Below are 14,615 nucleotides of genomic sequence, written 5' to 3'. Positions count from 1 at the left end.
GCCTTCCTTATGCCAGCCGTCTAAGACCAGCCCCGATTTTTGAAATAATTTTCTGGGGTTAAAAAGTCGTCTTATACGCCGGGAAATGCAGCAAATCAATTCTTCGTTCCTGGGGGAAAATCTTCCGATCCGTCTCTGCCTCCTGGGAGGCTCCTTGTGAGGACGAGAAGGGCTTCCTTGGAGCGAAGCCTCGGAACCGCCGAGCCCCTTGGGGGAAGTTTCAAGCAACCTGCACAGACTCTGCTTAGCTCAGCCGTCCCGGCTGGGACTCCCAGCATCAGCAGCGCAGAGCAAGAGTTCGGGGGGGGGGGGGGGGATAGTTTACTGATACTGGCTGCTTTTACCTGGGCTGTGGGGTCCTGACAAGCCAGGAGAGTGGGTGGGGTTTCTGCTCAGGCCTTTTGGAGAAAGGGAGGTGGGCTGGAAAATCAACTGGGGATTTCCTGGGGGCAAAAATAGCCTGGAAGGGGGAGGGGGTCCATTCCCAGTCGCTGCCTCCCTCCCAGCCTGCTGCTGGCCTGGTGTGTCCCCAAGCTCTTCCGGTCCCTGGAAGCTTCCTGCTTATAAGTGGGAGCAGGCTGGCCAAGGGGGGGCTTCCCACTGTGCTTGAGGAGGTGTGAAGGGGGGAGGTGGCCTCCCTCTTCCCAGGCGCCCCCATGACTTCCACTGCATGGGGCCTGGCTCACCCCACCCCCACTGCTGATCACTAAAGGGGCTGCAGCAAAGCCGGCATTTGGGGCAAGGCAGGGGTCGATACAGCAGAGAGCATTCTGGCCCCCCTCCCAGTGGCAGGTTCGGGGAGGGGGGAGCAATGGAGCTTCTCCACTTGCTCAGCCTCCGAGGCATTCAAGTCTTTCCGGGGGGGGGGGTCTATGTGGCCCCATCACCAGGCTGAGTGATCCCCTCCCCAAATTATGAGCACTTTGGCATTCTCTGTACTGTCCCTTCCTGGCATCCCAGGCATTTAGGGCAGGCGATGGGCAAGGGTTGCTTGGCCTGAGTTTAGCGGACCTGCAAGAAATCTTAGCTTATTCAATAAACGACAGTCAACCCTCGGTGGGCAAATCCAATTTTCATCCTGGCTTGTTCCTTTATAGGAGCCCCCAGATCGAAGTGCTCCCAAGTTGCTCCTTCAAGGAAGACAAAGGCCGCTTCCTGAGGGTTTGAAGGCAGCATCCATTGACCCTCATCACGGAAAGGCCATCCTTGAGTGCCCGGCCTTCTGAAGCTCCTTGATGGCCATAAGGGGCTTCCAAAGACATTCTGGGCAAAGACTCCATGAAACCTTGGTGGGCTTTCTCCCCCCGGACTTTTTGCAATCTGGAAGGGGTCTCCCGGGGGATCTGGTTTGGCCCGTTCTGTGCGCTGGTCCTCTGCACAACTTTAGAGGGGAGTTGCAAGGGTGTGTGTGTGCGTGGAGATTGCACAATGCATAATCTAAGTGCCCAGGCCTGGCTATTTTTACTGTTAAATTTTCCTTCCGAGTATCTGCTTTCAGCTCCAAGCCTCTCTTCTCTAAGAAAGCTGAAATAGGTGGTTTTTATGGGAGGGGTCTAAGACCCCTCGCGCTGCACCGCCACATCCCCCTCCCCTGGGCAATTCCTGGAGGCTCTTCCTCTCCAGATCCTTCCTCCTCCCCTGTCCCCGCTGGGTAAACCTGACTCCTGAGTTTAGGATTTAAGAAAGAGGCTGTTCTGTGGGGTGCCCACCGTCAAACGTTTCATCTGTTCTCGCTCTCGTAGCACCATTTCTGCTAGAGGTATTTTCCAAAGAGGCCCAAAGCAGGAACTCCTCAGTCTTGCCCACAACAGGGCCTCCAAGGGTGAATGCCGCCTTCCTGCCCAACACTTCATGGCTCTGAGAGGATATAAAGATAAAAAATGCCATACAAATCAGGATTTTGAACTATGACATAGGTACCATTCTTGCAAACCGATCATCCCTGCAAGGGGCCGGTTGCCCAGTTTAGCCCAAGGAAGCTTTTCTCGGCCCCTTTGAACAAGGGCAGAGTGGGGGAGGGGCCGTAGCGCCAGGACACCTCCAGGTAACCATCACCGCTTGTGGAGCAGCTGTGCGGCACAGTCAGGCCTGGGAATGGCAGGGCAAGCGGCGTTCTGAACCAGCTGAAGTGCCCTTCAGGACAGAAGACATCACAACCATCTGAACCAACGGTGGGCTATGACCAGTATGCCCCAGTACCAGGTACTCTGGCAGGACTGGCTTTGAATCATCCATGCCTTCCAGGGTGCCCTGAAGCTGTAGCCGGACAGCCTTCTCAGCCTCCTCCTCCTCCTCCTCCTCCTCCTCCTCCAGGAAAGGAGGGGTGGGGGTGGGGTGGTCAGGGCTGCAGGCAGAGTGGCCTGCTGGGAGGCAGCTCCTTCCTTCCAGGGGCTGAGCTTCCCCCTAAGTCCAGTGGAGCAAGGATGTCCTCCACAATGTCCCTCTGGTGGGGATCTGTTCTTGGGGGCTCCACCCCTCAGCACAGGAGCCATTCCTGGCTTCTTTGCCCTTGTGTGTTTTCCCAGCTGTTTCTCCCAGACCCCGTGCCCGCTGGGAGGGGAGCCCGTGCTTGCTGGCTAAGCAGAGCCTCCACCCCCTCCCTGGCCCCAAGGAGGCGCTTCCTGGTTCCCCCTGGAAGCCCCAAGACGCCTGCCTCCATCTGCCCTCTGGCTCAGCTTCTCCCTGCCCAGCCCATCAGGCGCTGCCAGCTGGATTTCATTGAAGCCGCCTTTCCGGAAACGGGGGTGGGGGGGTGGGGGGGGAGGCATTTTTCCACTGCAAGGGTGTCTGGAAGGGGAGAGTGGTTAACCGTTGTTTCTCGGTGCTCTGAGAATGGAGGGAGCCCCAGATCCCTGCCAGGGGGAGGGGAGCAGTCTCCTCACCCCATGAATACAGGATGGGTCCTAAGCGCCCCGAAATCTCCCAAGTCCCACCTCTTGCTCTCCCGCCGGCATCAGCATCTTCCCAAGAGTGGCGACTCCGCTTGTGGTACAAGCCCCTGGAACACCTGGGAAGGCGAAGAGGGAGCCTCCTGCACGCAGACCTCCCCTTCCCCTAATAGGGGACTCTCGCCCCGGGACAAGGCGCCTCTCCGCTGCCTCTTCTCTGGCCGGCTGGCTTTTCCTCCCGGGCGGGGTGGGTGTCGGCCTATCGGCCGGCCGGCCTAGTTCTTGGCTCTCGCCGTTACTCAGGCAGCATCGTTGGTCCTCGCGGGAAGGAAGAGGAGCTGCAAGCATGTACAAAGTGCCGCCGGCTTCGGAAAGGCGCCGTTTTCGTTCAGGCTGGGAGGCGGTCCAGGCGGGGCAGCGCGGAAGGCGCCCTCCAGCGCCCGGGCCCCCACCGGCAGCAGGAGCCGGGCCGGGCCGAGGCGGCGGGGAGGGGGGCGCGGTCTGGCGGCGGGGCGGGCCTGCCTTGCATCCTCCGGGCCCGGGGCGTGGCCAGGCGGGCGGGAGTCTCTCCTCGGAGGGAGGAAGGGACGGGGAGGCGCGTGCGTGCGGCGGCGGCGGCAGAGACGGAGCGGGGTCCGCGGGCGGACGGAGCAGCCGGGGCGGCATCGGGCCCTTCCTTCCTCGCTCCCCTTGGATGTCGAACCGGGAGGAGGATCGCCGCTACCGCATCCAGGTGAGGACGACGCCGCGGCGGCGGCCGGCAGCAACAAGAGCTGCCCGTTTGCGGGGACCGCCGCGAGAGGCTCTCCCTCCGCCTGGACGGAGCCCCGAGCCCCGCTCCCCGTCCGCATCCTGTGGGGCGCCAGGGCTCCGAGGGGCTTCTCGGGGACTCCTGGCGGCCCGGAGAGGAAGCCCAGGAGCCCCCGCTGCCTTCCACGGAGAGCCTTTCCGGGTTGCCCAAAGGGGGTCTGGGGGGGGCGGCGCAGGAATCGCATCCCGCCCTCCGCCCAGCCGCGCTCAGGCAGGCGCTGCGGGGAGGGCGGCCTTTCCATCCTTGCGAGGCGGGGGCGGGTTGTCCGATCCGCCACACCTCAGGCTGCCCGGGAAGCTCCGGCATCATCCTGCCTTGGCCCGGCTGCCCCACCCAGCTCCGGCTCTGGCGCCCGCCGCCTTCTCCCCCAGCGCCCGAGGGGTGGGATGGAGCAGCCCCCGCGCCGGCCCGAAACTTGCCCAAGGGGCTCGCGGGAAACTTTCCGCCCTGTCCCGGTTTCTGAGAGGGGCCGGCGAGTTCCCCGCCAGGCTGGCCAGGCTTCGGGGACGCAGCTCGGGATGCTGCTTCGGCTGCGTTGCTGGGAATTTCCTGGAACGGCGCTGTCGGTGCATGTGGGAGTTTGCCAGAAATTGGGGTGCGGGTCCCAGAGGCCCAAGCCTGAAGATGCTGCTGCCAAGCGAGGCCTCTTGAAGTGGGGAGACCCAGGGGAGGGTCAGCTTTCTCTCTTCGGGGTGGCTTCTCTGGGAAATTCTTCGGGGGGGGGGTTGATTTCCTGCCTGACCCAGCCGGTGGGAGCTACCCAGAGAATGAGTTCCATGAATTATGCTGATGTGCCCCCCTAATACTTTCTATGATGTGCTTCCTCACAAGGACCCTTTGGGAGAGCAGCCCTGAGGCAGAGAGGCTGGGGGAGCTGCAGGTTTAGCCCCCACCTCCACTGCCCCCCCATCTCCCAGAGTTTGCATGGGGGGGTGCTACCCTCCGGCCCTTCCACCTGCCAAGCCCCAGTTGTAGGGAAAGGGGCCTGCTCAGCTCCAGGAAGGGGATGGCTCAGGTCACCCCCCATCTCCTCTCCTGGGAAGCTTCTGCCTCCCACAGGACTCGGCCCCTGAATGCCCCATTTGCCCCCCCCCCCGCCAGGGCCTGGCTGCCTTGGCTATTTTAAGGCGCTGACGAAGTCTGCCCGCTCTGCTTCCTTCCCTCCAGGAGACTCTTTTCCTGGGTGGGGCCGACAGAAAGCTCTGTGACATGTTCAGAGCAGGCTCGGAGAGGGGGGGGGTCTCCCTGGCGGGCTCACTTGTGGTCAGCCTTGGAAGAAATGAGGCTGCCTCAGGGACCGATTAACATCAAGGGGGGCAGGATGAATGAGGGTCTTTTCAGGTGAATTTTGGGGAGTCCCACTTTGGGAACAAAGCCATGGAAGAAGCCAGGTAGCATAGCCCCCACTCCCACCCCCATAATTTCCTGGGAAAGTTTTTCCACAGGAAGGTGAGTACATCCAGAGTTTAGAAAGAGGCTTGGAGGGGACACCACCCCAAGGAGCCCCTCCTTGTGCAAGGAAAGGCTCCGGAGCATTCTTGGCCCCAGCAGGGAGGCTTCTGAAGATCCCCTTCCCCAGGAAAGCTCTGGTGGCTCCAATGAAGGGCCCCTCCCTCCCACAGGAGCTTCTCTTGGGGGTGCACAGGCAGAGGAGGGGTTTCTCAGTCATCTCCCCCCCCCCAAAGGTGCTGCTTCCATCGTCTGCAGGGGGAGGAGGCTGGGAAAAGCTGCTGGAGTTCCACTTGACTTGGGATCCAATCCAAGTAGCAGCCGGGTGGGGGGGGGGGGGGAGAGATAGGAGCATCCTTGGGGAAGGAATGCTGCTTGCACTCTGCATATTACTCAGAGAATACCTGCTCATTGCATATCCTCAGGCTCAGGACCCCCATGGGCTAACCCAGGCAAGGAGCTTCTGGCCACTGGGATTCCATCTCTGGGTCTTGGTTCGAGGAGGTGGCAGCCAGAGGAGCCGGCGGCATCTTTGGGGTCCTTTTTCATTCCTGACGCTGCAGACCCACCAGGTGGGCTCTCTTGCCGGGATCACTTTGGCCAGCAGTTCCACCATGGAAAGGCCGTGCATTGGCAGCCCACGGGAATCGGCCCTTCCCAGTCCCCTGGCACCCCTCGGGCGAAAGGGAGGGGCTCCGGCAGGTCTGCCAGGTCCTTCCAGAGATTTCCCAGAGGGAGCCTGAGTGGCCCCAAAGCCTTCCCTGCTGGACAGCCCTTTCCCGGCTGCAACTCCCCAAAGTCCTGGGAGGGTGGGGCGAACTCTGACCAGGAGGCCTGAGTAGGGCAGAGCAGTGCCGGCTGGAGTTGGGGGGGGGCACTGTTTCCCTGGAAACCCTCTAGCCCTATGGGGGGGACGGTTGATCTGGGTCGCACTTGCCCTCTCCGCTCTGCCACAGTTATCACGGGGTGGGGTGGGGGTCCAGGGCGAGCCCCAGACCAATGGGGGCTCCCACCCAGGACGACCTGGAGAAGGTTGCATCCTCCCTCGGCTCCTCTTGGGGAAAGCAGCCAGCAACGCTGAGGACTGGCTAAGAGACGGGGAGGGGGGGGGCACCTATTTTTAGTGTTCTCATAACACCCAAAAATGGCAGGCAGTTTCACACAGATGCAGGCGCTGTGAGCACAGCTGGGGGAGACTGAAGCCCAGCCGTCTTGCCCTGAGCTGGGCTCTGCCCTGGGATGGGCCTCTGGGCTGGAGGGGAGCGAGGGAGAGGGGGGCCCGTGTCTCCTGGTGAGGCAGCCTCTGCGGATGGAGCCCACCACAGCTGCACTTGCACACAAGGCCAAGCTCACCTTGTTACTTGGGGGGGGGGGTACTGTCTTATGCAACAAGCCCCCCCCCCCATTTAATTAGCGGGGTTCAATAGTTGACCAAACTCCAAAAACAGATTCAGACTCAGGAAGCACCTGCTGCACCTGGCTGTTTCGGGTGCCTCAGGGCCTGCCAGCCACAGAGCACACCACACACCCACACCCACACACACCGAGAGAGGGTCTGCTGGGTCCGACTGTTCTGATCTCCGTCCCCTCCGTCCCCCCCGCACCTGGCCACCTTCTTCCCTGGCCCAGCCAGAAAGCCCAAGGGAAGCCATGCGGGCTCCAGGGCCTCTTTGGGTCCGAAGGTGCATAGAGCTCGTGCAGCCCCAGCCCTCACACACCCCCAGGCTGTTCTCTGGTGCAGGAGGCCATACGTTCTCCTGGGTCGGGAGACGGAGCAGGCAGGCCAGGGAAAGGGCCCCTCCTGTTCCCCCCCACCCTCAAGGCTTGGCCTGCGTGGTGGGCTTTTCTGCACTGCTGAGATGGGCAGGATCAGTGAAGTTCCTGGACTCCAGCTCCCCCAAGAGATCTCCCAGACTCCCTGGATCTCTCTGCCCTGGTCCTGATCACCAGGGAGAATCTCTCCCCCCCCCATTCCTCCCTCTCTCACTCAGGGCAGGCAGAGCTGATCCCTCTCCCTCCCTCCCTCCCTCTTCGCCCTCCCTCTTTGCCTGGGAAAGAGTCCCACCTGCCCCCCATCAGGGCCCGCAAACCCTCCAGCCGCTAGGGTGTGCCAGGCTGCCGCGGGGGGTGGGGGGAGCATCCTGGTGGCAGCTGAGGAAACAAGTCCTTCTTGGCCAAATGTTTGCCCAGCCGTGGTGCAGCTGGTGGGCTCGATGGGGAAGGGGGAGGAGGGCCGGGACACACACAGCTGTTGAGGGCTCCCCCAAGCCATTCCGGGGCAGCTGCTGGCCTGACGTGGGGGGTGGCCTTTTGTTCCCAGCAGCTCCAGGCAGCTGTTGCGTGGAAGAGTTTGACTTTGCTAAAAGGCCATCTCTAAACAAGACCTCATCCCCCCCCCTCCCCACAGACACACAGCCCCTAACCACGGCTGCGTCTGGGCCCCTTTGTGCGTCTCCCCAGCGTTCCAGGGGCTTCGCTTTGTGGCCATTGTGTGGGGCGCACGCTCTGCACAAAGAGACCGGGCTGTGTCTGCTCTGTGGGGCAGAGTCCATTTAATGGCCTGGACCATCTGTGAGCTGAGGGGCACCTGCTGGGTTTCTGCAGAAACTTTCCTGTCGACTGGAAGTGTTTGCGGGGCCAAAGGAGGCCTCCCCCTCCGCCCTCCGTTGCTTCTGCCCGGCCAAACAGGCTTCAGGCAGAGTCCGGGGGGGGGGGCTTTGCGCCCCTCACTGCAGGTCTTCAGGACAGCGACACTGGCAGGGGGCAGGGATGCAGGAGGGGTGGAGATGGGGCTCTGCCTGCCCCCAACATTAGGGTGCCTGTGAAGCAACATGCCACCTCCGAGGCTGGCGGCTGTTTCCAGGAGACAGGAGAGGAAGGGAGGGGGAGGGTTCAGCTCTTGGCATCCTTTGCATGATCAGAGCGTGACTGAGGAACCCCCCCCCCCTTGGCATGCAACGGCTTCGAAATGGAATGGGAGAAGACCCGCTGCCCCCCCCTCTTCCGCTCAGCAGGTGAACTCTGCTCCCTCCTTGCTGTGCCTCAGGAAGTCAGAGCCCCAGGCTAGGCTGCCCGTCCCTGGCAGGGGTGGTGCATCCCTTGGGGAGCCGATGCCCTGGGGCTCCTTTTTCTGGGAAGAGCTCCTCCTATTAGGGCTGGAAGACATCCGGTGGGAGGACCGGGGGGGGAGGGGGCTGCCCCAAGGACTTCAGCCAAGTTCAGGGTGAACTTTGGAGCATCTCCTCCCCCTCCCCCCCTCGGCCAACGAATATGCCGCCCCATTTCGGAGGTCCTGGTGAGGAGCGGCCAGCTCGGGGGTTTCCTGGGCTGTCTGGGGTGATGCTGGCCAGAGGCCGACGCTTCTGGGCGCCAGAAGGAGAGTCTCGCTGAAGCCTGGACCACCCTCAGGGTTGACTCAGCCTTCCATCCTTCCGAGGTGGGTAAAATGAGGACCCAGATTGTTGGGGGCAATATGCTGACTCTCTGTAAACCGCTTAGAGAGGCCTGAAAGGCCTATGAAGCGGTATATAAGTCTACTGCTATTGCTATTGCTATTGCTATTGTGTGCGGCTCCTTCCCTGGAGGGCAGCCGGGCTCACCTGCCCTCTCTCACCTCAGGCCCAGCAGGGGTGAGCAATGAACAAACTGCGGCAGAGTCTCCGGCGCAAGAAACCGTCCTACGTGCCCGAGGCCAGCCGCCCCCACCAGTGGCAAGCCGATGAAGAGGCGGTGCGCAAGGGCCGCTGCAGCTTCCCGGTGCGGGTGAGTGGCCGCCCCTTTCCTCCGAGGGGGGCCCCAGCGCCTTTCCGCAGCCCCACTAAGGCCCCGGCCAAAGGGGCAGCACCTCCGGCCCTTGTGGGGAGGGGGAGGGGGGAGCCCCTCGCGTTTGCCTCGCAGCCAAAGGGTCCTGGTGATTGGGGCTGCGCTGGGGCCCCTCAATTTGTGCCTCGCCCACCAGTGCAGGCGGTCAGATTCTGGGCGTCCCGGGCAACCACACAAGGTGGCTCCCGCTGCCCTTTCGCTTCCACGGCACAAAGATCAGGTCAGGCCTGCTGACTCCTCCCCCTTCCCTCCCCGCAGTACCTGGGCTACGTGGAAGTGGAGGAGTCCCGGGGGATGCAGGTGTGCGAAGAGGCGGTGAAGAAGCTGAAAGCGGTGAGGGCCCAGCTGGCGAGGGGGCCGATGCCCAAGGATGGCTCTGGCCGGACCAGAGGCCGCACAGACGTCCCGGGCTCTGAGCAGTGGGAGTCCAGGGGACGGAAGTCCAGTTTGCAGCTTTGACCTTTCTGTAATTCGGCCTTTGCTGGTGGGGAGGCCAGATGCCCGCAGGGTCTTATTGGCCACCCAGAATAATCGTAGTTGATGCTGGACTTCCTGGCCTCTTTGCTCTTTGGGCGACTCATCAGCAACTTTGCACAAAATCTGGCCGGGATTCGTCTTCGCCCCGTCCGTCCCTGAAGCCAGAGAGTCGCGCAGGGACCCGAGTTCCCACAACATGCTTGTTAAGGCTGACTTTGGGCCATGTCAGCATGTTGCGTAAGAGGAGTGGTGGATAGGGGCCTTGTGCCATCGCAGTCTGCTACAAAACAACGCTGCTCCTTCTAAAACTTTTCAAAATAATTATCGATGAGTTTTAGGGATTATCTTCGAATCCCAAAGGGAGCCGGCAGACTTTATGCTTCTCCCTCTGCTGCCGTTTGCCATCCGTGTGGGCTGCAGCAGGGGAGCCCAGGGGCTGATCAGGGAAGGGGATGTGCGCAGGCTTTGACAGAAGGCCGTTCTTTTGCGGGGGGGGCGGGCAGGCTGCCTGTGAGTGGGGGGGGGGGGGCTGCACATCTCGGCTGCTGAATCTCCCAGAAGGCAAAGAGCGTTTTTCCCCCGAGGGGGGGGGCGGGGGGGGGACGGAGAGGTTTCCACTGCAAACTGCAGCGTTTATAAATAATGTGCCAACAAAAATAGAGAGGGCTGACTAAGGAGCCTTTTAGGCTTTTGAATAATTTAGCTAATTAATCCGAGGCCCTGGTTGCGAGGGGCATTTGGATTGCCTGCTCTTTCTTCCACCCTCGCAAGACACACACACACCCTGCCTGGACTTTGGGGGTGGGGGGGGGCAGGTTTGCAGGCACAAGGCTTGGTGAGATTCCCTGGTGGGACCCCACCCGTCCAGAAACTGAACATTTGGGCATTTGGCACAAAACCCAGTGCCCCCACCCCCCACCCTGCTGCCAAGGAGAGCCAAATGCCCTGCAGGCTCCTCTCCTGCTCTCCCCGCCCCCCTTCAGTGGGCCTGTTTTGCCCAGAGGGGTTTGGAGAAGGAGAGGGCCTGGGGGCAAGAGGGCTTGGGAGGTGGGCCCTGCTGATGTGGTCCTTCTCCGTGGCCTCCACAGAGTGGCCGCAAATCTGTGAAGTCCGTGCTGTGGGTTTCAGCCGATGGGCTGCGCGTGGTGGACGACAAGACCAAGGTAGGCCTCTGGCAGTGGGGAAGGGCAGCGTGCCAGTCCAAGGGTGTCTCACCTTCACTGCCCAGAAATTCCTTGACCACAGCTGGGCTCTGATTAGGGGGGGGCATGGCAGGAGGCCCCCCCCATGAGCCAAAGCCAAGCGGCTGCTGGGGGCAGGGTGCCGGTCGGGGTTTGTCCTTCCTGATCTGGGCGCAAGCTCCAGTGATGAGAGAGTCCGGAGCGCATGCAGAGCCCACAGGGCAGGGAGGGGGCACGTGTTCCATTCACAGTGTGGTGGGGCTGTGGCTGCCCCTCCCCCCACCCAGGACCTGATCGTGGACCAGACCATTGAGAAGGTTTCCTTCTGTGCTCCGGATCGCAATTTCGACAAGGCCTTTTCCTACATTTGCCGGGATGGCACTACCCGGCGCTGGATCTGCCACGGCTTCCTGGCCCTGAAGGACTCGGTGAGTGCTGGGGGGTTTCCTCCCGGCAACAAGGGAGGGAGGGAGGCTCTGCTCCTTCTCCCGGCCCTCTGCCCCAGAGGGAGGGCGGTCCTGGGGAGGAGCTGCTCCTCGCCTGCTGGGCGGCTGGGGTGCCCCGCGAACCCCTCCTGGGTCTGGGAAGGTCTGGCGGCCGGCAGGGCTCTTTCGAAAGGCTGGCTGGTCAGTCAACAAGGGAAACCGAGGCAGACTGTCCCGTGCTGGGTCCCCTTTCCTGTCCCCCTCTGCCTCTTCGGTTGTCCTTCCAGGCCCAGGGAGGGAATGGTGCACCCCGCCTGCCAGACCCTTCCCCACCCCCCAGCAGAGCCCCCCCCCGCTCACTCGCCTTGCCCCTCTGAGCCAGGGGGAGCGCCTGAGCCACGCCGTGGGCTGCGCCTTTGCCGCCTGCCTGGAGCGCAAGCAGAAGCGGGAGAAGGAGTGTGGGGTGACGGCCTCCTTCGATGCCAGCCGCACCAGCTTTGCCCGGGAGGGCTCCTTCCGACTGCCCGGGCCCCCAGCCCCCACCTCCCGCCCCTCTGGAGCACGGTCCCCCCAGGATAAGAAGAAAGGTAGGAGCCGCTGGCTGGCTGGAGGGGGCACACCAATCCACCGCTGGGGCTCTGTGGGAGGAGCGGCACCAGCGAGACCCCCGGTTTCTTCCCTCTTTTGCAGCGGAAGCACCTGCGGCCCCTTCGGCCCCCATCGCAGCCCCCGCCCAACCCGGCAGCGCCTCTCCCCCCCAGGGGGCTGCTTCCCCCGAGGAGAAGGTGGAGGCCGGGGGGGCTCATGCCATCCCGCGCCGCCATGCCCCCCTGGAGCAGCTGGTGCGGCAAGGCTCCTTCCGAGGGTTCCCCACGCTGAGCCAGAACTCCCCCTTCAAGAGGCAGCTCTCCCTGCGCCTGAACGAGCTGCCCTCCACTCTGCAGCGCAAGGGCCACGCCGAGAGCAGCGCAGGTGAGACAGGCGGGGGCTCCCAGGTGCCGTTGCCAGGGGCTGGCACTCGGTGCCAGGTGAGGAGGGAGGGCAGGAGCTACTGGCCGGAGGGAGAAGGGGGCGGGGGGGGGAGGGAAACGGACCCCAAGGAACCAGCTGCATGTTCTCTTCTGCCAGTTTCAGAGGGAGAGGCAGGCGCCAGCAGGGATTCGGACAGTATCTCAGCTCTCTGCACTCAGATTGACACTTCGCTCGCCCAGCCAGCTGGAGAGCCCCCCGCAGCCCTCGTGCCCGCAGAAGGGGGTAGCACAGGTACAGCCGGAGGGCCCACTCCCCCTGTGCTGGGGGGTGGGGTGGGGGGGCCTTGGAGGCCTGCTTGGAAGGGCCGCTGTTTGACCTTCGTATCGCCCTCTTCTCAGGACCCGCTTGCTCATGGGACGACCCCCAGGCCAGCCCCCTGTTCCAGCCGGGGCACAAGAGGACCCCCTCGGAGGCAGAGCGCTGGCTGGAAGAGGTCGCCAAGGCTGCCAAGGCTCAGCAGCACCAGCAGGTTCCCCAGGCCGCCCCCCCACCTCTGCCCTCCTTTCCTCTGAGCTATGAGGCAGCCCCCCTCCCCACAGGCATCTTTGCATCTCCCCACATGCCCCCCACCTTTGTGCCTGTGGGCACTGCCTACGTGCCTGCACTGCCCTTCCCTGCCCTCCCCAGCGTGCCGTGGTGGGCATCACACCCTCCCAAATGGTGACCAATGCCTTCTGCTCCGCCACACAGGCTCCCCTTACAAATTTGGGGGTCAAGGCCAGCCCCTTCCCTCAGGCCCTCCTGGACCCCCCTCGGCTCAGAGCCAACGGGACTGTCTGGCCCTCTGAGCAAAGCCCCCCAGGCATTCCTGCCCCCCACCTCGAGCCCCCAGACCCTTTGAAGCCCAGTGGGCTGCCCTCGAATCCAAGGCCTCCACTGCTGCCTCCAACCCCTTCTCTGGCGACCGGCAGAAAACCTTTGAAATAGAATTGTGATCCCGATTGTTAAGGTTCCCCTTTAGCCCCCCATCGTGCGAGGCCGGCTTCTCTAAATCCCGGGATGGGGAGCGGCACTTCGGAAAGCGGCCAGTGGGAGCAGGAGAGCTGCCCCCAAGCGACGCGGGGAGCCAGTTCCTCTCCCGTCCAGGCCGAGGACGGGCGGCCAGTAGGAAACCAGGGTAAGCAAGAGGCCCCCCAGGCCTGCCACAGCCTCCGGAGAGCAGAGGGCGGATGGGAGGGGGTCTCTGCTCTCCCCCCCACCCGTTGTGCAGCAGCAGCAGCAGCACCAGAGCATCAGTGACAGCTTCCATCTCCCTGTAAGTGCCTCCACTTGTATTCTGGACCCGTGTCCCTCCTGGCTGGTGGCTAACAGCAGGGAGGTGACACATGGCTGGATCCAGGCGGTTGTCACCGCCTCTCTTCGGGAGGGGCACTTCCCCGCCGTACTCAAAACGGCGGTGGTGAGACCCCTCCTAAAGAAACCATCGTTAGATCCAGCCATCTTAAACAACTTTCGTCCTGTCTCCAACCTTCCCTTTATCGGGAAGGTTGTTGAGAAAGTGGTGGCCTTTCAGCTTGTGAGTGTATGGGAGCTGGCTGGAATTGAATGAATGGCCCACTTTTAGTAATTGTTACCCTTGTATTTTATATGTTTTAAATTTTTACGTGGGAATTGTTAGAGTGGATAAATGAGTATGTTTGACTCGGAGGACCTGCTGGGAAGGCGGGAGGAACCGGGGTGGTTGGGGGGACCATGGACATGGGAGTGGGTCGGAGCATAGCGGTCGTGACAGGGAGAGGCAGATACGGCGGGGACCTTAGGGCTGGCCATTACCGGGGAAGGAGGGTTCGCTACATTGCAGAGATCCCTCCTTCCGGCCCTAGGAGTCCCACTCCAAGACCAGATGGCGCGAGTAGTCAGGACCCTGGTCTCAGGCTGTTGTCGCTAAATGCCAGGTCTGTTGTTCACAAAGCTCCCCTCGTCCGGGACTTAATTGTTGACGAGAGGGCAGACCTGGCATGTATTACTGAAACCTGGCTGGGCACAGAAGGAGGAGTCCCCCTTGTAGAGATGTGCCCAGAGGGATTTCAGGTGCTTCATCAGCCGAGAGCCCAGGGAAGGGGTGGCGGTGTGGCTATTGTAATCCGGGAGTCTCTGTTACCTCGTAGGGTCCCTGCTCCGGAGCTTGTCGGGTGTGAGTCTCTGCTGATAAAGTTGGACCTCAAGGGTCAAGTGGGTTTGCTGCTAACGTACCTGCCTCCCAACTGCGTTGCAGCATCCCTCCCCTCGCTCCTCGAGTCAGTAGCCGAGCTGGCAGTTGAGTTCCCCAGGCTTATAGTTCTGGGGGATTTCAACTTGCCATCGCTCGGTGAACGCTCTGATGGGGCGCAGGAGTTCATGGCCTCCATGACGGCCATGGGCTTGACCCAAGTAATTCGGGGCCCAACCCATGCAGCGGGTCACATGCTCGACCTCGTATTCCTCTCGGAGCAGTGGATGTGTGATCTTGGTCTGAGGGGTAATGAGATCATACCCCTGTCGTGGTCAGACCATTGCCTACTGAGGCTTGACTTCCGGAGGCCAAACCCCC

At 62.3% G+C, this 14,615-nt stretch overlaps 1 protein-coding gene across 1 annotated transcript; it reads left to right on the top strand.

The window, feature by feature from the left end:
* The first annotated feature begins 3,369 nt into the window (after positions 1–3,369).
* Positions 3,370–13,313, top strand: NUMBL (NUMB like endocytic adaptor protein). The gene is given in 11 exon segments (XM_087727615.1): positions 3,370–3,621; positions 8,767–8,910; positions 9,229–9,303; positions 10,536–10,610; positions 10,916–11,056; positions 11,436–11,640; positions 11,744–12,025; positions 12,182–12,316; positions 12,424–12,717; positions 12,720–12,914; positions 12,917–13,313. Coding segments are annotated over 10 exon segments (1,632 nt in total). The 5' UTR covers positions 3,370–3,621; positions 8,767–8,784; the 3' UTR covers positions 13,021–13,313.
* The last annotated feature ends 1,302 nt before the right edge of the window (positions 13,314–14,615 follow it).

This window comes from Thamnophis sirtalis, unplaced genomic scaffold (genome assembly GCF_051295495.1).
Source record: "Thamnophis sirtalis isolate CommonGarterSnake01/CBP01778 unplaced genomic scaffold, rThaSir2_p1.2 scaffold_13, whole genome shotgun sequence".
Classification (NCBI taxonomy): Eukaryota; Metazoa; Chordata; class Lepidosauria; order Squamata; family Natricidae; genus Thamnophis; species Thamnophis sirtalis.
The sequence above is the reverse complement of the archived record's forward strand: the minus strand, read 5'-3'. Positions and strand labels throughout refer to the sequence as shown.